The sequence below is a fragment of the Poromitra crassiceps genome (genome assembly GCF_964638095.1).
Source record: "Poromitra crassiceps genome assembly, chromosome: 19".
Classification (NCBI taxonomy): domain Eukaryota; kingdom Metazoa; phylum Chordata; class Actinopteri; order Beryciformes; family Melamphaidae; genus Poromitra; species Poromitra crassiceps.
The window spans coordinates 9,725,434-9,749,747 of record NC_139646.1 but is presented as its reverse complement, the minus strand read 5'-3'; the positions used below and the strand labels follow the sequence as shown (position 1 = coordinate 9,749,747).

Below are 24,314 nucleotides of genomic sequence, written 5' to 3'. Positions count from 1 at the left end.
ATTGCCGATATATTGTGCATCCCTATTTCATATGATACCAGAAACTTAACTCTGGCTTTAAAAGTGAGCCTGCTACAGCGTCTGAAATTTCCTAGATTTTGCGATATTTCCGAAAATCTGCCAAAGTCTACTCCTCCGGGTTAATGTGTATATCTGTTGTCTGTATTAAAAAAAAATCCAGTGCTCTGGCGGAACACCAGGCGGAGCCCCGCGGACCACCAGTGGTCCGTGGACGACAGTTTGGGAACAAATGTGCTAGACTGTTTAGCCCTGTCATCACATCCCCCAACTTTTACCACTGCTATGCTGACAACACTCAATTCCACTTTTCTTTTCCATCCTCAAACATTCAGAATGAAGCACGCATCTGAGCTTGCGTGGCTGGCAACTCCAGTTGCAAATTCAACCAGATTGAGCTGCTCTTTCTCACTCCCATCCTCCACTCCATCACTATAGCAGCACCACACCTTACGGAGGGCCAGTGTTCTCAGCCAGGCACATGCTCACCATGGAGGACAGAAAGATGTCCAGCTCCAGTGATTTGTCAGCTGAGAGCCGACAGCACTGACCCTCCGATTACCAGCAGGACTTCCAAGTCCTGCAACAAGGCCTGGAACATACCTGCAAAATGATGCCTTCATTTTGTGGTTTTCTGTACATGACCTTGTCTACAATCAATGTATAAGTAATATTTCCCATTACATCTCATTCACCATCATCAATACTTGATGGCATCATGTAAGTAGGCAGCCCATTTGAAAGAGAGAAAAAAATAATTCAACTCAAATGTATCCCTTTTATATTCAGACAATCTTCCAAGTGTCTGTATTGACAGTGTGTAGCTAAACAGTTGGATACATTACATGATATAAAGCATCTTATCAGCAGCTGCACTTCTGTAACCCATGTGACATATTATTTGTTCATCTACTTTGTAGTCCCAAGCCTGTTGGGTACAAGACATTATTAGTTGACAACCCAATCGCCACTCTCAAATTGTGCTTCAACACAAACATAGCAAAATATTGAAATATTGAAATTGAAATATTGAATTGAATATCACAGTAATTTGTTCAATTTTGCTGATGTTGTTTTGCCAATAGCAATGTGTGCCTTTTTGCCTCTTAAGAGACCTTACAGACCGGCTTGCTTGATAGAAAAGACATCACATGAGTAGAAAAGGAGCGTTGTGTCTGTGGTGGTAGTTGGGGAGGGGGCGGCAGCGGTTGGGCACAAAAGTGTACCTTTGCTCTCAGTTTTTTCTGTGTTCTTTGTATCTTTGTTCTGATCAGGCATAGTTGCAAAGAGTTGCTTTACCTAAAATGGGCAAATGTACACAGGCTAACTGTATCCAGTCCACAAAATTCCAAGTCCAATCCTGAAGCTTGTAGACAACATCTGCCTTCTCAGAGCTGATCACAAACTGCTTGAAGGCTTATACTGTGTCTGCGACTAGCAGTTGTTCACTCAAAGTGCTGTGCAATTTCATATTGCTACTATTTTGCACAGTCCAAAATAAATTAGTAGCAATATGAATATACAAATCTTGCAGCATTTGCAAACATGCAGCGAAAATTAATTGCAAATCACTCTCATCTCATCACAGTCATCAGCAATCTATAAAGAGTGTCAGTGTCCCATGAAATCCTGCCCCTCATGGGAATATGCCTCCCAGCCACATCTGCACTTCACGTTACATAAAGGCAGACAGGCAGTAACAACCACGCTTGTGAAATTGACATCAAGCTCTACAATTAAAGTACAACAACGTGTAACTTTAACTGTGTCGAAAGGTGAGAGGTTTAACTTATGCTAACATTACATTCTAGGGGAAGAAGGGACATCACAGCTTGTCCATCAAACGGAATAATTCAATTGCTAAATTGCACTTAAAGTTAAAGGTTCTTTCGTTGCAATCTGACGAATAGCAACAACAATTCCCCAAATAATCGGAATGAATTTGATGCATGTATCGCTATATAACGTGTGGCACGCGGATTCAACTCGCACTCATAACATCCATTAACGTTAAGTCGGTCTGTGCAGAATTTGTTTCATGAAGACTCAGTCCGCAAACGAGCGAGACGAGCACCTGGGAACTAAACAGCCCCTTCAGATTGTGTTGATTGTACAGTATGTTCGTAAGATTACAGCGCATTGCGAACAACTACGCTGAGTTGAAATTGCCACCTTAAACTGATCTTAGATTGCTAACGTTAACATTAGCCAACAAGCTAGCCACCAAAAGTAATACGTTAAGTTGGCTAACGTTAGCTATGCTAACCTTAGCTAGCTAACAAGCTGTAACGTTAGCAAACGTTAGCTAGCCAATGCCACACCGGCCCTCTTCCATCCGTCCAATATTGCAACACGTTCCTTACCTTAGAAATGATATGAAAAGGCAATGAGCTTCGCCGGTGATTCCCTTTTAGCCGTGTCCTCCTCCGTAGCTTGATGAAGCTAACGCTAGCGGCTCCGACGAGGTCCCAGCTTCTTCGTTTAACGTTAGATTTTCCACCAATAGTAGCAGCAGCCAGCTACCTAAGAGAGGCTAGCACGTTAGCAAGACTAGCTAACTAGCAGCCCCTCCAAGGCAATCAACTAGCTAACGTTAGCCAAGTTGCTCTTTCGCGTAACGTTAATGTCAGCTACAAATATATGTGGCGTTAGCTAGCTAGCTAGTGAAACAACGCTAACGTTAGTTGCTCTGTCAAGTTGACCACTGTGTTAGTCGGCCATTTAACACAATTCCTTCACTGGGCAACATATGTTGGCTTCCGACCATTACCACATGGGAAATGCATCAATTAAGACCGACTAGCGTATCTGTTATGAGTTATTTGCCTTTCATATCCACCTCAACAACAACCGCCAGGTTTGTTCGTCTCCTGTCTCTCCACCGACTGGAGATAATAGCTGTCGCAATATGATGATGACATCTTTTTTTTGTTTGCTGTTGGGCGCTCGAGTGTGACGTCATATACTGCCTCCATGGGAAAGGTTATTCTGGAGAAGATCAACATAGACATAATTCTTTCTTTCCAGCATGTTCAGCCTCATTTATTCATTGGCAGCTAGGACTAGCTATCATGGATCAGGCTGTACTGCACAAGTGAGACCTGAGTGCCAGCTTGTCTTATGGTCATTTTCATGCTCTGCATCTTAATCCTCCAGAGAGCGTCTGAAACCCTGAGATATCACTAAGCACTAAAATGTAATTTAGAAGCTTGGAATTGAAACTGTCATTTGGTCACCAAAAGCTAAAAAGCATACCTCTTAGTAAAAACAAAAGAAGGTTTTATTCTAGGCTGACGCTGACAGATAAGCTGGAAATATCCACACTTAGTTGCTAAATACCCCCACAAATGGATTTTATTTAGCCTATTTGAAAACTGGATAAAATGTATTCGCCTTTTTGCTGTTTGTGTTCATTTGTCTATACATTAATTGGTGGCACTGTGTGAAAGCACATGACATGTTGCTCATCAAGAATGATAGACCAGTGGTTCCTTGCCAATTGTCAGGTTGTAGTCAACTTGTCTCATGTTATAGGCTCATCTCTCTCAGAATCATTGCTGTGGTTTATACAAATGCAAACCAGTGGCACTGTTTGAACAACTCATGTGGCATTGCCCATGTGTAGGCTGCAACAGTCAGCAATAAGCCATAGTGCAGGGGTGGCCAACCTGAGGCTCCCGGGCCGCATGCAGCTCTTTGCTCATTCTTATGCTGCTCTTCAATTCACATCAAATTGTGTGTATGTTTTTAACACACTGCCTGTTACAGGCCATGCTTATGTACAGTATACCATTGCTTCAGTGTGAGAGCCAACCACTTTAAAGCAATCATATACCTTGGAAACAGACTCAGTTCTTCAAAAATAAAAGCCAAGCTCTCAGAGACAGTAATACTTGCATCATATCAAGTAGCGCGTGGTACATTGTATCAATGTTTTGTTAACAGTGCCTCTGACTGGCTATAGAAAGTAATGATATCCAGACATTGTGCAGTTACAGCATTGCTGTCTGGAAATCTAATGAGAGAGAAAGAGAGAGAGAAAGAGAGGAAAAGAAAGGCAAGCGACTCATTTCTCATTTGCATTCATTGGCCTGCATGGATTGTCTGTCCTTGCTCCCCCAGAAGCTCCCCTGATATGAATTCCATTACCTTTCAATGAGTGTCCATCAGACCTATGGAGCTCAAAGAGAAAAAGGGAGACAGGCTCATCAGTAGATTTACAGTAGCCTACTAGACACATACACAGAATTTGAATAGGTACCATGGGTGCCTGGCATCTGTGGGCACATAGAGAATCTCTTGGAATGTAGTGATATTGGTGAAAAATATTCAAGAGGTAAAGAAGCATATTATGAACAATCGTGAACTTTATCAACCTTTATCAACAGTCATTGATGAATTTGCAAAGATGAAATCTAGAAAAAAAGGGATATGTTGTGATAATATCACAACATAATTCAAGTCAAGTTTATATTGATGCACTTCCATGACATAATGTGAATTGGTAAATAAATACACTCAGTTTTAGCTATACACACATGTTGTTTTGACAGGACACTGGAAATTAGTGCTGCATTTTCTGTAGCATTAATAGTTGATGTGGATTTGAACTGTAATTAAATGTCGGAGAGACAGACATCTCAGCTGTAGCTTGCACCCATATGCATGAAAGACAAGCAGAGGGTGTACATGCAGACATACTTGTCAGACAGATGTACCATGCTTAAAAGTTGCTGAGTTATATTTAAATGTATGTTTGGTATATGATACCTTTAAAAACCACTTCAAATGCAACTTATTGATTCAAGCTTGAAAAATGTGTACATTTACATTGGCAACTACACAAAAGTATTCATAAAAGTAAATAAAATATGCAGTCATAAGCCACTTTATTTGCAATCAATGGCATGATTATACATATCTAACAATTTAAAAATTCCCAAACATCTTTTACAATTTCATCAAAATCCTGGGAAAGCTTCATCTGATGCAGGCTCAGTTTACCAGCAATGCTGAATTTCACACCTACTGTATATCATTACAAGTAAAAAATGAACTTAATATGAAATTGTTTACAAAAGGCTTTTCTCATTTAAAAAATATTTTTTATTTTAAAAAATGTGTTCCCATATTTACAGTGCAAGATACTGCAAAATACTGACCGTCACTCTTGGAAGCTTACATTTAGATCAGTGTAATGACTGTTTCGAGTCAACTTTCATAGGCTAAAACCACAATATCCAACAATATCAGAGAGTTCTAATCTATGATGAGATGATGGAAATCCTATCAGGCCCTTTGCACTTTTTTTTTTTTAATGCTGTGATGTATCGAGAGACTCAAATACTAGAATAAGAATACTGATTTCACACTCCAAGATTTCAAACAGTTGCTGAATAAAAATACTTTCTCCATTGAATACTAACCAGCTGTATCATGCAGTTATGAAAGGACTCGGAGTGCCCCTCTCTGTTTGTCATGCATGCCTATGCTATCAACAGGATGTTTCCCTAAACCCTGCCGCTCGGTGCAGTGCAACAAAACAAAACAACAGTGTTGTGAAGAAGAGAAGCCACCAACAGAAACATTTGATGAGCAATAATATATATATGATGGGGTTGTGCTGTATAGAGGTAGTAGCCCAAGTGTGGGCTTTACTCTGGCCAGAGGAGATATGCAACAGAGAATGGGAGGAAATAGTTGGTGACTACAAGCTATAGCATGCATTTTTTTAAAGTTATACTTAATCCTTTTTTCTCAGACTGATTTCTAAAGAGAAATTAAATACATTCACCCACCATACAGTAGTTAATTAGCTACTGTTTGACAGTTGAATACAAAAGGCACTAAAAACAGCCAAAGCATGAATGAAACAATAACTGAAAGGCACAATACTGAGTTGATGGCAATGCAACAGCCATTCATTATCATTACAAGAAAACAACAGTACCAGTACTCAAAGGCTCATTCACATCTCAAATAATTGTAAAGTTATGAAAAGATTTCAATCCTTCCACGCAAATAGAATGTCTGTGTTCACACAACAACGATAACTATAAAAACATCCAAAACGATAATTATAACTTCAATTTTGGCTCGCTCTCAGAGTGAGTGTTTGGCTGCATGGACAATGTTAAAACATTGCCAACCAATCAATTTAGATGAAAAGAAAACAATGTTATTGTAGTGTGAATGCTTGATCGTTATAATGTACAGTTATTTTTAGAGTTAGCATTCTAGATGTGAATGAGCCTCAAGTCCAATTGTTGCTCACTGCTTTCCATAAAAGCCTTGATGGAGGAATAACTGCCAAGAGTTTTATGATGGTGCATAAAAAAATAAATAACTGACATTCTTTGTCTGCTGTTTCTTTTTCTTTTTTCTATATTGAAAAGGAAAATGTGTATTTCCTTTTCCTTTTAAGTACTTGTTGTAATGTTGTTTCCTGGCAAACAAAGTAGTCCCTGTGGTCCATAACATTGTGTAACAGTAGCCTAATGTTGACGAATGGTCAGAATTTCAGAGTTGGCTAGTATGTGTTGAGGTGCCTCTGGGTCACCGCGTGTCCTCGGCTCGCATCAGGGAACGTCCTTTTGTCACCTGCAGGAAAGGAACCATGGGAAAGGTGACAGTGTCCCAGAAATAGAGAGAGAAAAAGAGGGGGGGGGCAGATACTTCAGACCATTTCAGGATGAAAGTAGTTTACAGTCAAGTGTTTCAATTACTGTGTCTGATTGTGCATAGGACAAGTGGTTCTGGCATTAAGCCGGTCTAAAAGGTAGCCTGCAGCTGCTGCGTGTAGACGACAAAACACAGTAGCAACATCAGTAACATAATATTTACTTCTGTTCTGAGTTCACTTTCGTAACTTGTATAGTGTCTACAGAGAACCTCCCCGTTAACTGGACGTAGCCTCTCACCCTTGTACAGCTTTGCAAACAAGATCCTGGGAAAAAGCAGTGTGTGAATGACGTTGGTCAACATTGAGCGGAGTGGACCTTGACCCCGCCCTCCCAGGCCTGCAAGAGAGGAGACCGTCCCCGGCTATAGTTGCGCCACACTTCATGCATGCCTGTCGTAATCACTAACAGATGTTAGGAGTGCTTGTGCTTTAAAACATGGCAATGTGTCATGAGCAAAGGGTCACAGTTCAACAGTCACAGCTATTCTAAAGCCGGCTGGTGCATCACAACAACAACAAAAAAACGGGGGGGACTAGAGTTATTACTCAAGGTTGTTGATCTGGTAATTATCATTATGTACCAAATCTGTAATATGTATTTGTAATGCCTGATATGATAACTACACAAATACTTAAAGGGACACTTCACAAAAAAACAATGCTGATTTATTTTGCACATGATCTCACACATATCTAAAAACTGTAAACAGTTTTGCGGCCATTCGTTTAGTTTGACAGTTATTGAGAGTTGACTGGAGTTAAGTTGTGGATCAGTGATGTTATTTGTGCATGAATGACATCACTGGTCAGTAGAAGTTGGTAGCATTAACACCTGTCACTGGGCCTTTCCCCTTGCTTAAAGAAAAAGTGTCAATGCTCTTCCACTGGCTTTGACGCATCAGAATTACTTCGGACTCCTCAGACATCTGATTTAATATCCAAAAACAATGTTGATCTTAGGCTACTTAATGGTGGCAGTACACTTTAGAATTAAAAATGAAACACCAGAGAAATCATCTGCCGAAATACCACAGAAAGTGAAAGAAATATTCACAGATTCCTTTTAAGGCTGACTTTGAAATGGAGCTCTGTGATTATGAGGGGTGAATTACAAGGAATTGAATATGTTCCAGATATAATCACACAGTGGACCAAAATGTAATAACAAGGGTAGAATCAATGTAACATGCTCACCATAAATAGACTTATGTATGTATAGAGTCCACTGCAGCTGCACCTGAACAAACAAACCAACAAACAGACAACATATGGGAATAATACACATTTTAACCACAACCTGTCATTATCCACATCATAAACACAGAAAATGTGGAAATAAGAAATATATTCCCCAAACAGATTAGCTCCGCTAGTTTTGTTTTGTTGCTTGCTGTACATTAAGGACCCACATGGGTCCTTAAGGGGGTTCCAGGGGGTCCTCAGCAAAAAGGGTAATAATTTATTTTCACTATGATTCCATCCATAAGTAACACAATGACTATTTTGGTCATGGGTTTCATACAGTTTCTGTAATAAAACATGTAAAAGCAAAACATCTTATCAGATGGGCGACCCTTAGTGCAATAGTGACATCTGCTGGATCAATTCCGCCAACTCATCTTACCTTTCAAAAATGTTTACCAAGAAAACGTAATTTGACTGGTCACTATTTTTAGCACTTCTCCTTATTTCCTCACTTTGTTTATAGATATGTTTTCCATTGTTTTATTTATACAAACCCACCATCTTTGCTCATCCATTGGTCCAATTCTTCCATCTCTAGCTCCAACACAGAGGGCACGTCGTCCTCAAACATGGGCCTGGAAGGGCACAAAAGGTTACTGAGGTTACTGTCCTGTTTAGGAAATCCAACAGGACTAGGCTAACACACCAAATTTCAACACCAAATGAATTGTATTGGTACTCCAATTTGCAAATCCAGTGTGATCTTTTGAGATCTTCTCATGGAACATAAGAAGATAATGCATGGTCTTCTGTTTCCAAAAACAAAAGAAAAGGAGAAAAAAAAGTCCATTAGGATAGGCCTAGTGGTTTCCAAAATGGGGTCCAGGGACTACAAGTGGTCACTGAGGAAAAGATTGATCTCCCCATTTCACAAGTTAGTGCAATGAAAACCTGCTTAAGAATGGTTGTTTTGATCAGAGGTTTCACTCTCTGGACCAGTATCATCATGATCATCAGCTATATCAGGGGTTCCTAAACTTTTTCATCTTGGGACCCAAAATATACATTTTGTCTCCCTGGGACCCAAACTCACAAAAAAACATAATGGTAATGAGTTGCCATGACGACCAGTTGGCGACCCACCCCCCACGGGTCCGTGACCCAAATTGGGTCCCGACCCATAGTTTGGGAAGCACTGAGCGATATATTTCTGTACTAAATCATTATGTAACAACAACACTTTTCTTAGATCTGGGTACCTTAGAGAAAACCTTGTCAAACAGGAGCATGTGTTTAAATGTGTATTTGGAGGGCGTTAATATGAAAAAGTTTGGGAAAAGCACCTCAGGGTTTTCACTCATGACTCTACTCATGTTCATGTGGTTGATGCTCCAATCTGTTTTGCAATTTCCCATTATTTTTTCCCTCAAAGCCATTTCACACGTTCAGGTAAATCACATGATTTACTTTGATGCTTGTTTTCATGCTAATAATACTAACTAACTACCTGCTCACGTGTGAAATACCTAACCTTTTATTAGTTTCACACCATAGCCTACATGTGCAAAGTGTTTTCTGATGGGAAACAAATTTGCAGGCTACCTTTAACTTTGCATAATGATTCATGAATTGCGGTTGGATGACCAGTGTTAGTGCATTGGGATCAGTTGGTGATGAAAGTGTTTGCTAAGACAAAATTGTAAGAACAATCCCTATGAGCAAGAATTGGAGCAACACAAAACTATCTGCAGCCGGTCAATGTGAAAGCTAAACAATATCCAAAGAAAATCACCTGTTGTCCATTGTGTCTATTTCTGCATGTTACTTTATATGCCACATAGGCTACATTATTAATATAAAAAAAAAAAAAAAAAAAAAAAAAACATTGCTATGCAGACTCATAGGGCAATGTATAATATTTGGTTAGTACTAATTTGGTTGTAGTACTGTGAATATGTCACAGAGGGTGCTCCTGTCCTCTCATGGGTTTTGGCTTACAAAGACAGCTCTGCTCAGCTCATCTGGTTTATCATGAAGTCAAAGTGCTATTATTAGTCCAACCGTGTTTCAGTTGTTTGGATAATATAGGAGAGATTTGAGAGCACACGCATACTTAATCTAACTCCCTTAAACACAGTGAAATGTCCATTAGGTGATAGGATACGGCACAGTGGTGGAAAGGGTGGACAGCTTCAAGTACCTGGGAGTCAACATCCACCAGGACCTGACATGGGCCGGTCACACCGCCACTGTTGTCAAAAAGGCCCAACAGCGACTACACGGACTCAGGTGCCTGAAGAAATTTGGGCTAAGGCCAGAAATCCTCTGGGACTTCTACAGAGGCACCATTGAAAGCCTGCTGACTGGCTGCTTCACCACCTGGTACGGGAACTGTACCACCATGGACCGCAGGGCGCTACGAAGAGTGAGACGCGTGGCCCAGCACGTAACAGGATGTGCAGGAACTGTATAACCAGCGGTGCCTCAGGAGGTCCCTGAAGATCATCAAAGACACAAACCATCCCCACAACAGCCTGTTCTCCCTGTTACCCTCAGGGAGGAGATACAGGGTCCCAAAAGCACGCACAAATCGCTTGAGGAACAGTTTTCTCCCGCAGGCCACGAGACTCCTTAACATACACAAATAGTGTAGCAGCTGTACTGTACCGTACTGTAGCTGCTACCATTATGTATGTCTAATGTTTAATTGTATGTTTAATTAGGTATATGCTATTAGCACCTGTACATCATATACGTCGAATTTAAAAATGTTTAAGCACGTCTAAAGTATGCACATGACATGTGCACCTATGTGCAGTGGATATGCCACTGTCTCTGACTTGTGTTATCACTCTACTGCCTTATTGCTTGTTGTGTCTCTTGTTGTTTTTGCACTCATATGCCCTGTTATATTTGTACTATGTTGTAAACGGAGTCTACAGCACAAGAATTTCACACGTGATACTTGTACCACGGAGTGACAATAAAAATCTTGAATCTTGAATCTTGATAGGATCTATGTTTATGCGAATCAGCTTGTTAAATCAGCAAGACCAGCTACATGAACATGAACATTACATAACACACACACACACACACACACACACACACACACACACACACACACACACACACACAACATGAACACACTTTTGCATGGTAGCTATTAGTCCTTCAAATTAGCAGCAGTAGGAAATTGTAAAAAAAAAAAATGGTATTCTCAGTACTTACATTGGCACCTTCTCTGTGCTGCCCTCATCCAAATATGAATCTTTTCTACGATCTGTGGCGAGAGAGGATTATCATTGTTTCTATTATTTAATAAAATGGCACGTATACAATCAGCAAATATTTACTCTACCTGAGAAATAACGATAATACGAATGAATGATTAAGTTATAGATCATTAATCAACATGTGCTGATATTGCTTTAACCAAAACATAAGGTTTGCTCTGTCATCGACTGAAGCCGATAGCTGATGTCATGTGCGCAGCCCACGTGATGACACAGAAAGGAGGAGATTCATGTTAAAGGGTTTTGTGCTGTGATGGACATACCAGCATTGCTGATTTTCTTGTTCCACCTGCGGTTGACCACAATACCGCCTACCACCATGCCGATGATGATGACCACCAGCACCACAGGGATCAGAATGATGATCCCTGTGGGAATCAATGGCTCGTCCGATGGTTCGGTTGGCTCACTCTCATCGCTGATATCCTCTGGAGCAGCTGCAAGAGGTCAGCCAGAGCAAAGCACCGATTCACTCACTCAATTAGGCTTCATTCAGAGACTGAGAAAGTAGTGGCCTGTATAATGAGCGCGTCTTGCTGCATCTCTATATGCTGCTCTGCAAATCACTTCTCTATTTGTATCAGAAGCTGCACAGACGAAAGCCCAGGGGAATGCAGCAATTACCCCCTCAGTTAGTTAGCCGGATGATCAGCAATGCATACAAATATTGATTATTGCAAAAATCTAAACACAAATGAATGCTGTGGCGGTATGTTAGGCCATAGTTGGTCTGACATACCCTGAAGTTCATAGTTGTCTGCAGAGCCTTCTTCAACTGAAAACAACAGCAACAGCAAGAGAGATCGTTAGAAATGTGTATAAAACCTTGCTACATGTGAAGTTTAAAGTACCGAGTGATGCCACCGGTGTTCTTGCTCTCCACATCGTGGTGCCAGCAAAGCTAATGTCACACTGTATGAGGATGTTGAACATTGATGAACATTGCAATGTCTTCTGGTGGTTCTTCAACCAGGGTGGAGGGTGGAGGGTGGAGGGTAAAGGGTTGGGGATGGAGGGTGGAACAAACTTGATCCAAGAACAGCACCACGTAGAACAACTGCTGATGTGCACTCACCTGAAGATGAAGGGCTTGTTTCTGGGGGGGAGGGTTCTGGTGGTAAAGTGGTTTCTTGAGAAGATGGCGACTCTAGAGAGGGCAAGAAGCGCATGCCACAAAATGACCACAAGCATAATTACGGAGTCCTGAATTGACGAGTCATGCTGTGAACGTGACTCAGATTGGACGAAAACAGAGCTTGACAATACAGTCTCACCTGAGGCCGGTGTGTCTATCGTGGCGTCTGGTTCTTGCGGCTCAGTGTCTGTCTCCTCAACTGCTTCCTCGGCTTCCACTTCCCCGTTTTCTTCATCTGACTCGCACAACACTGTAATTCAACACCCAGCACTACTTTATATCCTGCCGCTTTCATATCATTGAAATAGTCATCTCTACGGGAAAACACTTGCAACTTGAATATGGCCATTTCCTTAAAATACATCTACTATTACTAAGCCACAGATAAGTCAAGTCAAGTTTATTTGTATAGCACATTTCATACACAGAGGCAATCAAAGTGCTTCACATAAAATGGTTGACAGGAAAAGAAAAGAAAAGAAGAGAATAAAATGGACATTTAAAAGCATCACAACAAAAAAGGGAGCTATTAACTATTTGCAATAGGTCCGACGACAGACAGTTATAAACGCTTTTAAAAAAGCTTGTTGGAAGGGTATCGAGACAGCACGAAGATGATTTAAGGCCTTGCACAGTGTCCTCTAAGATGTCGTGGTCGATAACGCTGAACTGGGACAAATTTATCGAACTAGGGATCTGCGGGTAGGATGATGTCACAGCATAATAAGCAGATAAGAACAAAAAAACAAAAGACCATACAGGAACTCGGACTTCGATGTGGCTATGTGATTGCAAACTGTTGCAAAAATCATAACGGTTGCAACAATTTGCTCATACATAGGGCGGAGATATTTACTAAGTTGTGAAATATTTTTTACCACCAGTGCTTTGTCATGTAGTAAAAGTTTTCACTTTGCGAGAAAACATTTCCCTTGCTTAAGAAAAGATAGTATATTTAAGATGAAACAGGAAAGGCAACATTTAACTTTTTGCGACTTATATAGTATAGGCTGCTGTAATTCACCTTATTTTAAACTTAAATTGTACTACACTATAAAACAAAATTGTGCTTGAACAGATTATCTTTAAGCCACCTTGGTTGGGGGGGGGGGAACTCAAATCCTTTACTCCTCAAATCCTTAAAACTATCAATACCATAATGAAAAAAGTATTAACAGTAAAATGCACAGGTGTACTTAAGTACAATACTTGAGTAAACACACTTTGTTACTTTCCACTTCTGGACCGCTGTCCGAGGGAAGACGTAACCACACAGGAAAACATTTCTCAAGAGTACTTATAGGCTCTGTAAGCCTTGTTATTAGCAAAGTATCAACGGTTATATATTTCTTTAAACACTCAACCACAGACTTTACACTCATCATCATCAAGTGAGGTAGTAGACTGAGTGAAACACAGAAGACACATCAGGCAGGAGAGAGGGACGTTGAGAGTGTGCAGATTCAGTTAGGATAGTTAGTAGGTCGTAGATAGTTAGTAGGTCGTAGATAGTTAGTAGGTTGGGGTTAGGGTTAGATTGCCGTTCCTACCTGTCCCGGCCAGGCTGGTCAGCAGCAGCAGCAGCAGCAGAAGAGGGGTCATTTCCCAGGAGCCTCTCATGTTACCGGGCCTATGGGCAGACATGGTGCCATTGTGTGCCTGCTTCCTTCCCTACTGTCTGTCATGGCATCATACTTCCTGATTTGACTTGGGCTCACCTACACGTAACACAGAAAGAGGGAGAGAGAGAGAGAGAGAGAGAAGAGAAGAAGGAAAGAAAAAAAGCACCACACACCCACAGACTCAGGCAGATAACTCTGTCGGATGTGATGCAATCAACTGTGTGCTTGTAGCCACAAGTCTGGCTGCAGTAGAATCACATTCCTCCTGTTAGGTATGCAGCCTTACAGACCGGAGGGGAAGCTGAACAAACTCGGAGGAAGGAAAAACATTTGCTTGTGGGAGCCAGCTGGTGTAGAGTGCTTCTTTTGCAAATTGTCTATCAGGAGGATTGTGGACGCCTAAAATAACTTTGTTCATAATGGATGCAGAATCTAATCTGAGGCTGTAAACCGGTTGTCTAATTGGATAATCTCTTACTTGATATGAATTTAGGCTACTCGGGACAATAATTCCGTCTTTCTGCTAAAATAGGCTACTGATCAATGATGACACAGTTCTATTGGCATGATTATCCAGGCTGTTGGCCTGCGTTTAAAAGAATCGACTGTCTGCCCCATCAATGAGGTTTTAGCATGAAGCAAGGGCTAAATCATATGAACTTATTTGCCATATGACATAGGCCTACTGAAAATGTTATCAAAATACATTGTCACACATTGTTCAAATACTAGAAATCGTTCTCAGAACTGCTGACAAAAGAGGGTTAGGCAATTGTGTGAGTCACGATGAGCAATATGGCTCAAGGTTACATAACCCGGGGAAACACAATTCCCATAAGAACAATTCTCTCTTCAAATAAAGCTCATTTAAATATCTTCAAATAAACATAATTTGAATATCTTCAAATAAACCTCATTTGAATATCACTATTATACACATGAAGCATGTTGTGCTGAGGGTCATTTGGAAGATAATTAAATCATAACAGTCTACAACTTTGTTAATATACTGTAGGCTAATACAAAGTGTACTTCTGAAGATACCCCCAGGTGGCAAACTTGATATTTAGGTGTCATATTATTGTATGTTCAAATCAAATTTATTTTCAAATAAATGTCCTTCTTGTCTCAGTCTGTCTGTCTGTCTGTCTGTCTGTCTGTCTGTCTGTCTGTCTGTCTGTCTGTCTGTCTGTCTGTCTGTCTGAAATAAAAATGATCTGAAAATGCACTATAGTCAAGTCAATTTTATTTATATAGCACATTTCATACATAAAGCAATTCAAAGTGCTTCACAAGACATTACAGACATAAGAGAATAAAAGAAGATAAAAAGACAATAAAAAGCAAAAAATCAGTAAGATGCTACACGTTTGGTCAATACAGGAAAATAATAGGATAAATAGACATTTCAACAGTTAAAAGCAGTGCTAAACAGAAAAGTTTTTAGACCATTTTAAAAAATAGAAAGTGTTGAGGAAAATCTGAGGGCCTCAGGCAGGTTGTTCCAGCTAACAGCAGCACAGTGTGTAAAGGCGGCCCTGCCCTGGTTCGAGTGGATCCTTGGGACAGCTATTAGGCCGGACCCAGCTGACCTGAGAGGTCTAGTTGGTTCATAGCGAGGGAGGAGATCTGCCATGTATTGTGGGCCTAGGCCGTTGAGTGATTTGTAAGCTAAAAGAAGGATTTTAAATTTAATTCTGTAACCTACAGGGAGCCAGTGTAAAGATTTAAGAACAGGGGTAATGTGATTAGCCCTCCCAGTCCTAGTTAAAACCCTAGCAGCAGCATTTTGAATGAGCTGGAGTTGCCTAAGTTCTTTATTTGACAGACCTGAAAAAAGGCTGTTACAGTAGTCTAATCTACTGTAAATAAAGGCATGAATTAGTTTTTCCAAGTCCTGACTGGACATGAAGCCCCTAATCCGAGCAATATTTTTAAGATGATAGAAAGCAGATTTTCTGACCGACTTAATGTGTGAGCTGAAATTAAGATCGGAGTCGATAGTAACTCCAAGGTTTTTTACTTGGTCCTTTGGCTTAAAGGAAAGAACCTCGAGGCAGGCTGCAATTTGAAGTCGTCGTTCTTTCGGACCAAAAACGATCACCTCAGTTTTGTCTTTATTTAGCTGAAGGAAGTTTTTACACATCCAATCGTTAATTTGATCAATGCACTGACAGAGTGAGTCAATGGGAGCATGATCGCCTGACGAAAGGCTATAAACCCACAACCCAGCTGAGCCATTAATATTTTGATCATGAGGAATCACAAGACTACTTATTCATAGTAAAACCTTCTTGTCTCTTGCTTTAAGCTTGATATAAATCTTACCAGAAACTACGGTAGCTTTGTTACTGTTTAATCATTTGATTACCATGTGAAAAAGACACGACAAAGTAAACCTGTGTAAATGAGTAGGCCTACACGCAATGCACGCAGAGAAGCAGAAAAGCCAAACGCAATTGGAAAACCAATCAATTAGGCCAGTGGTTCTCAATGGGGTCTGGAGAGACCCCCAGGCGTCCATGAGGGAGTTCCAGGGGGTCCCCAGGAAAAAGGGGAATAATTTATTTTCATTATAATTCCATCCATAAGTAGCCTAGATGACACACAGACGTATGCACTCATAAAACTGAGAGATTCCAACTGTCTTTCTGTCTGTCTGTCTGTCTGTCTGTCTGTCTGTCTGTCTGTCTGAAATAAAAATGACCTGAAAATGCACCATAAACCCACGACGACAGCCGGCTATATAATTTATAATGAATATTTTGTGAAGAGACAAAGAGAAATCATTAGAAAAACATATTTGAACCGGCAGAAAGTTTAATTATCTTCGTTTTTTAAGTAGTTTCACAGTGAAACTTGGTTTTAATGAATTGCTGACGAACTTCGGTACCCAATGGAAACCGGAACTTTGTTACACCATCGTCCGCAACTCGACTCTGGCATATTTGACAGACGGACCAGTCCACTTCCGTTCAGTTGTCAACAGAGGATCCACGCGTGCTTTTACAGTTAAAATGGTATTAAGTAGTTAGCGTGCAAGTTATGTTTGATCTGTACCGTAACACCAATAAATAAAGTAGTGGTTTTAACCGTGTCGCTGTGTGTTTCAGCCCAAGGCGCAGAAAGGAAAAGTCCGGGCGGAGAAGGCTGTGCATCCGTTCAGCAGGAAAGCTGCCTACCTCGCCCGAGAGGAGCTGCGACTGGGGAAGAAAGAGAGGTCTGCAGATACATAACGAGCTGAGCCATTATTAAGATATTGATAATGAGAAATCACAAGACTACTTATTAATAGTAAACCCCAAACGCAAGTCTGTGTAAAGCCCGACATCTGATGGTCAAAAGCATGATGCCACTGAAATGGCCATGTGCTTGCTGTTTCTTCTATTACCTTCCTTCTATCCAGGGATGCAAACTAGTCACCTTTAGGTGACAGTCACCCTTTTCCATACAAAATACTAAATAGGGCACTTAAGTGAATGATTTTGTGTCTGCCACCTTTTTCACTATACATGACTTTGCATCCCTGTAATACTTGAATTATGCTTGACTTCCTTGGCATTGTCTGCTAGTTGCTGCTGTGGTACCTGGATGGATTTCTCCAAGGGGATAAAAAGTACTATCTTATGTATCTTATCTGCTATTGGTTGATCTTCGGTGCCTGGTGATAGGTGACATCACACTTGCTTTGTTTTTAAGGAAAAACATGGTTTTCATTCATATAACATGGCTAAAATGAAGTATCTAGTCTATCTACCGATAAAATGAACTACAACTAGATTTCTGCAAATGTAAAAGGTTAAAATAAAACTAAATGGGCTACTGAATGTCACAAACTCTCCCCAAAGAAAGTGCTGTGGGTGATGGCACAGCTTTAATTTCAATGTTTTTTTGTTCTATACTTGACTGTAGGCAGAAGAATGAGAAAGCCACACGTCTGAGCAGCATTGGTGAGTTGCCTCAAAATGTATCTTTTTGTGTTTTTGCATATTTTACATGGCAAGCAGGTGGAAGTATAAAAAGCACACTCATTGTCTCTCTCGCTCTCTTGACTTGCAGGTGAGAAACTGTCGTGGTTCCAGAAGCAGTTGGATCCTACAAAGACAACATTCACAAAAGAAGATGCCTGTGACATAATTGAAATGTAAAAGAAAAAATAAATTGTGATTGTCACTAGTCATTTTAGTTTTGATTTACATTTTTTGTTAATTTTCAGACATACATGTTTGTCTTTCTAATTCTTAAAATGGTCTGTTTTTAGTGGTTAGTGTTCTGGTTTTAGTATTATATCACAAAGATTGATCGGCACATGGAGAATTGTATTTTTGGCTTAATGTTGTGGATTTTGTGTTGTTAGAAGTACCTCTAACCTCTCTTCTGTCCAAGTTGTCTGTAGTTTTCTATACCTATAATAGAATGCACAATTTTGTGTTTCCATGTGTTTGTTTAGGTACCTTCAAAGATTTGATTCCGAACTTGAGCAGATTGAGTTGATGAATGGGATCAAGGGTCGGCAGGGTGGCCATGGTGCCAGAGAGGCTGCCATCAAACAGACTGTAGAGCGAGAGCGGGCGGAATATGAGAGCAATGGATTTGGTGAGTCCCTCTCTGACAAACACACATGCACAAACCTATTTTAGAATGAGTCATAATGCTCTATGTTGTGTCTTCTTCACAGAGATTCCAGACATCATCAATGCAAAGCATCTGAAAACATTCAGGTTAGTTGATGGGAATGAAATCCTCCAGCCCAAACTGAAGATTCAGTACAGTCAGTGTATTTAGTCGTAGAAGCAGTAGACTTCCGCACACTGACTTCACTTTAGTGAGACTTTCCTCCTACGTACCTAAACAAGATGTTCCTCCTACGCACCTGACGTACACACCATGGTAGTGCAAAGATTACCTTTTTATTTACGCTTAGTACATTGTATTTGCAATAAGCAGAGGCCCTGACCATTCAGTTTCAAAGACTACATATAGAATATGATCGTGCCGAGGATTCAAACACATAGCTAGCCCGTTGAGACAGTCATTGAGTCATCTGTATCATTTAGCTGCCTCCTCCATAAAGCACATTAAGAGCCATGAAAAGAAAAAGAAAAAAACTTTTTTTCTTTTCTTTTCTTCCTTTCACAAACATGCTTTGGAGAGAAAGACTCCACTGCTTTACATAGTGAAAGGAAAGGATGACCGTTTTGGATTCAAGTTGATTCAACTGTAGACTTAACACATTGGACCAGTCAAAACTACTGATTATGTATATATACAGTACATATATATGGATATGCATTTGTTATTATTGTTTGCATTTATTTACATTTTTGCTCTGTCTATAGTTTTATATTATGCACCTTACTTTCTTTTTAATCTTATTACCACATATTCTCTTTATTATCTTCTGTACTTAATTTCCCCTGGTACTGTTCTGCTAGTTGCTACTGTGGCATATCTTGTCTTAAATGAACATGCTGTCTGATAACATGGGATGTTGTTTTGTGATTTTGCAGAGAATGGTCTGGCGATTTGAAGAAACTTCCAAACATTAAACTGCGAAAGGTGTCTAAAAAAGGAGTGGACAGAAAGAACGAAGAAGAGGAGAAAAATGAGGCGGGAGACGATGATGATGATGATGACCAGGTGGACGATGCATTGCTGTCAGACTCAGATTGAGGCCGTGGCTCAATATCAAAGCCTCAGTCATCCATCCAGGACAGCAGTACAGTAGAACTGTGAATTACCTGTGGAACTGAACACCATCAAATCAGGCCTAGAGCTGTATTTATAGACTTTTTTTTTTTTTTTACACTGTAAAAAAAAAGTGTACGTGTGTACTGTGTGCCTTCATGCTTCAACTGAAGCTTGCTGCTCTTCCAACATTGACCAGTAGATGGCGACAAAACATTCAGAGATGGCGACAAAACATTCAGAGATCCATGTCTCTTTTATGTCTTGTTGCTCAGTAATTTCACACAAGCATAGTGAGTGGATCTACATTCATTGTTTATTGAACAAACACATTTGCATTGTATGTCACTTGAAAACTAATTTTCATCCAATCAGAAATAGAAAAAAGGTTGCGACATAGAAATTGAATGCTCTAATACTGTGGTGGATATAAGAGTGAAATTTTATTTTTCTGTGATGTTGACTGGTAAACACCTAATTAAAACTGTAGAAAGGTGTAAATAAATGTTGCAATTTATAGACTTAATGGTCAATCACATATTGTGTCAATCTAAATCTACAACCAGAGATGCTCACAAGTCAGTTTTAGCAAGTCAAGTCTCAAGTCTTTGAGGGTCAAGTCTCAACTCTTTTGTCACAAGTCTAAGTCAAATCTCTTATGGATGAGCGTTCTATCATCTGCTACATGCCATCCAGTTTGCTTCGAACACTGCATAGCTAAAACTAAGGAATTCAAAACGTACTGTATTATCCTCACACCTTTATCTATTAGATTAGATTCTAATAGATATAGATGTGAGGATTTTACAGTGTATTCTACTCATTAGAATACAGTATCAGCATTGTTTGGATGGCATTAATAGACATTTTGGTGCATGTTACTGCACCCCCCCCCCCCCCCCCCAAAAGAGATTGTTCACAAGTCCCAAATCCAAGTCAAGTCTTAAGTCTTTGAAGATGAGTCTCAAGTCAAGTCACTGTGTGTGACTTAAGTGTGACTCAAGTCCAAGTCCCCATCTACAACCACAACCACTGTTAACTCTAATGTACAAAACAAGATTAGAATGGGAACCATCACAGTGATAACAAATATACCAATAATATTGATAACGTTACCTGGCAGAGCAGGACCATGTAAAGCTGTATACTGTCAAGCAAAATGTGACAACTGGGCTACTTGGGATTTGCTATTTTAGGAAATATTTAAGACAAATTGCTTCAACTTTTTCAACACATTCTATTTTATACATGCGTCAGACTGAGCTACAGACACTGCTTAAATCACTCAATTTAGTTTTTCAGTATATGTAACTCTTTGGTGTCTGAAGATTGTCTAGAAGGAGAGTTGCTTAATAGCTATTAGCTAGAATCAGCGTCTATAGGGTGTTCTCTCTCACCTTTGACCCACTTAAATGCAATTTCAAAAAATGCATACCGTACATACAGTAATAAAACAGCCTCACATGACTTCCTTGTCCTCTCCTCACCCGCTGTTTTTTGAACGAAGATTTTGACTTGCGGCCATTTTTGTAGTCATTTGTAGTCCTTTTGCAGGTGTGCTTGTAGGTGTGCTTTTGTGTGTGCTAATCTCATTATGTCCACATTGTAGTGAATATTGCTCTGTCTAGTATCTCTGTCCTGTGTCATTTTCTTCACAGCTGTGGTATCTTCATATACTTTTTTACTACTACCACAATTTTAAAGTAGTAGAGACCACCTTGTAATAGTTCACATCACACTTTCTTCTTAAATATTACATTTCATTATGACGGTTTATGCCTGATAACCCCAGTTTATGTGATATTCAAGTTGTTCTGAATACTTCCATTATTGTCCTTTGAGACAATGATGTTTTGATATTGCCAGTTGCCATTTGATTATGTGAACAAGTGCACTGTATGTTTAATTTTATGTATCACATGATGTGTCAGGTGACCCCTGCGAGGGTACTTAAGGGGTGTGTCCCTACACTTCATTTATGTCTGAGGAAGGGCCTTGCCCGAAACGTCACTTTTTTGTGGTCAAATAAATATTTGGGAGCAGCTGCCAGTGTGCAGTATTTTTATTACTTATCTGCACTTCGGTCCTGCACCTGGTTTTAACCCCTCACTGGATGTGCGTGCCTTTTTGTACTTTTTTTACTCTCTCACCTTTGACCCACTTAAATGCAATTTCAAAAAATGCATACATACAGTAATAAAACAGCCTCGCATGACTTCCTTGTCTTCTCCTCACCCGCTGTTTTTTTCCACATTCGGTCTTGACCTTCTGTCCACTGTCTGCACCTCCATTTCACGGCTGCCCCCCCCCCCCCCCCCCCCTCGTTAGCATTCCTTCATCATTGAAGGACTGGGTAGGTTGTTTCATTTGAATCCACACATTGTGACTCACAAGATCAGTGATCACAGGAGACGAGAAGCACACAACAAAACTCTCAACACCCAGTGAGTCATCGTCACACACCCTACTGTACTCACGCCTCTCACAGACAGGAGAGTCAGACAGGGTTCAGTGCAGGTGCCACGGCAGCCTCCACCGACTGGTCCGAGTCCGTCTGACTGCACGCCGGCGCTGCGGCGGCGGGGGTGGAGCTAATGGGAACTTCTGCGGTTTGGTGCTTGCCGTTGGCCAGGGCGGCGGGCCGGGCCTGAGGGGGGCGCAGGCCTTTCTCGGGGCAGTTCTGCACAGTGATGATGCGGTTGAAGGCCTTGAGGCGGCGCCACAGCTGCAGGTAGACTTTACACTGGATGTACATGAAGATCAGGCCCCCGGTGAAGCCTATGGCCACCACGATCAGCTTGGTCCAGAACGGCCACTCCAGGACACCTGAGGTGCGCGTGCGCGCGCACACACACGCACACACACACACACACACACACACACACATACACACATACACACACATGACGATGGGTTATGGGTCAACCTGCTGGATGTGTCAGGGACCAACATGGCTAGTGTGTACAGAACTGAGCTTACCCTCTGGCGTATAGTACTTCATCAGAGCAACTCTCCACAATTCATCTGAAATCAAGAGTAAGTGTAGTTTCTCTGTAATCTTTGTAGACGCTACTCTAGTCTACACTTCTACCGTATGTAATGTTAATATATACTGGAATATAAAATGTTCCTACCATGCTGCATCTATTTTTTTTGTCTCTATAAGACTACACAGATACACCACCATCACAGCACAATTACGCCACACTGTCACATGCAAACCAAAACAATGCTAATGAAAGTAGCTGTTGCAGGGAGAGTGAATTCAAAGCAGCGAGGGCTCAATTTGCAGTACTTTGTGCAAATGTGCAACAGACTGGAACAAATTGAGGCAGCAGTTTGCATCAAACTGTATGTATCCATCAACAGTCATAATGTATTGTGTCTTTCAGAAAGACTCTGAACTTCTACCTGTTCATAGAAAGCTGCTCAGGATAAGAGCCTCAGCTAAATGCTTAAATTAAGCAAATTAAGCTTAGATTGCTCAAATTCGCAAAATCTTATCTTTACAGGCATCAATATTATTATTATTATATTACTAACAGCCATCTATCAAATACTGCTGAATTTGGCTTCCATATTTCCGTAGTCCTCATGAATGTGTCTAAAGGCAGTGTCACACTGAGGAGTGGTATAGGACACATACACACATGCACACACTTTTCACTATAGTGTCACTATAGATTGAGTGAATGCAAGAATACACACAGGATGCTACATCTTGTATTGAAAGTCACATAACCAGTCAGGCAGGCAGAGATCAGTCTGTCAACACTAAACAGGTAAGTTGCCATGCATCACTACACTGAGCCATTCTGACCATCACTCTACTGTCCTTGCTCTGCTATGAATTTAGGTGGCAGAAATTGGATTAGTGTAAAAAAAAAAATGCAATACTTTCAGTCTTTTACAGTATAATGTTGCATATTAGAGTTCAAGCACAAATGCGTTAAAACGACATAATGGGGAAATGAACTGGTTAGAAATTACCATTAAATGACAGAATAATTGGTCATTGTTCTGTATGTGAAAAGCTATAGATTCCTTTTCACCAATCACACATGATCAGGCTCAAGTTTCTGAAATTGCTCTGCATGGCCCTGGTATGTGAGAGGGGAGGGAAGTGGGAAAGTACTGACCGTCCCTGCCAAGCCTGATCTCTTCCGCAGTTCTCTTGACCAGAACATAGACTGACCACAACACACACCCTATGGCTATCAGGTGAAACAACACCGAACAGAAGATCTTTCTCCTCTCACTCTTCGACATCTGGAGCTTCTCCCACTGGAAGACAGAGAGATGGAGAGGGGTGGTGGTGGTGGTGGTGGGGGTAAGAAACACATTATTCCATCCTGACACCGATGTATGTTATTATCAATGTGTAGAAGTGTGGGTGTCAGCAAGGTTTGTGGTCAGCCCACCCCTCTGAGCAAGAGGTGTGTGTGTGTGTGTGTGTGTGTGTGTGTGTGTGTGTGTGTGTGTACGCGCCCTTATGACATCAATTTTGACATTATCACTGATGACATCACATCATTAGCTAATTAGCGCGTGCCCTGGTAAAACAATCCTGATCACGTGACCTCACATTCTGTTTCGCTCTCACAGTTTGGTCTGGACTTCCACCCGTCCTCAGCCATTTCCAGAAATGATAATGGACCCAGGCCAATCAGGGACCTGCGCCGTAGTTA

At 40.7% G+C, this 24,314-nt stretch overlaps 4 protein-coding genes across 5 annotated transcripts in view; 1 reads left to right on the top strand and 3 right to left on the bottom strand.

Annotated features, from left to right (window-relative positions):
• Window positions 1–2,797, bottom strand: part of fbxw7 (F-box and WD repeat domain containing 7) — a 163,613-nt gene extending 160,816 nt beyond the window's left edge. Inside the window, exon 1 of the mRNA XM_083655409.1 lies at window positions 2,382–2,797. The gene's annotated coding sequence lies outside the window, so the exon portion shown is untranslated. The remainder of the gene's footprint in view (window positions 1–2,381) is intronic.
• A 1,688-nt stretch (window positions 2,798–4,485) lies between these two features.
• Window positions 4,486–14,039, bottom strand: tmem154 (transmembrane protein 154). 2 transcript variants are annotated; one of them, XM_083655468.1, is made up of 9 exons: window positions 13,867–14,039; window positions 12,456–12,566; window positions 12,257–12,328; window positions 11,921–11,956; window positions 11,445–11,618; window positions 11,117–11,168; window positions 8,444–8,520; window positions 7,895–7,937; window positions 4,486–6,618 (listed from the first exon to the last, which is right to left on the bottom strand). In XM_083655468.1, exons 1-8 carry the CDS (start codon window positions 13,958–13,960, stop codon window positions 7,906–7,908), a joined length of 648 nt encoding a protein of 215 aa, XP_083511594.1. In that variant the 5' UTR covers window positions 13,961–14,039; the 3' UTR covers window positions 4,486–6,618; window positions 7,895–7,905. The 2 variants fall into 2 exon arrangements, with proteins under 2 accessions (XP_083511594.1, XP_083511595.1); XM_083655469.1 differs by lacking the exon at window positions 11,921–11,956.
• Window positions 14,040–16,907: 2,868 nt separating this feature from the next.
• On the top strand, window positions 16,908–20,289 carry tma16 (translation machinery associated 16 homolog). The gene is made up of 7 exons (XM_083655470.1): window positions 16,908–16,958; window positions 17,052–17,158; window positions 17,851–17,888; window positions 17,998–18,082; window positions 18,389–18,534; window positions 18,617–18,659; window positions 19,449–20,289. The coding sequence occupies exons 1-7, from the start codon at window positions 16,956–16,958 to the stop codon at window positions 19,609–19,611; spliced, it is 585 nt and encodes a 194-aa protein (XP_083511596.1). The 5' UTR covers window positions 16,908–16,955; the 3' UTR covers window positions 19,612–20,289.
• Window positions 20,290–22,123: 1,834 nt separating this feature from the next.
• LOC310793875 (E3 ubiquitin-protein ligase MARCHF8-like) overlaps window positions 22,124–24,314 on the bottom strand; it is a gene marked incomplete at both ends in the record, with an annotated part of 12,050 nt that continues 9,859 nt past the window's right edge. The window contains 2 exons of the mRNA XM_083655767.1: window positions 22,124–22,452; window positions 23,766–23,910. Of these exons, the coding sequence (XP_083511893.1) occupies window positions 22,124–22,452; window positions 23,766–23,910 (474 nt within the window). The remainder of the gene's footprint in view (window positions 22,453–23,765; window positions 23,911–24,314) is intronic.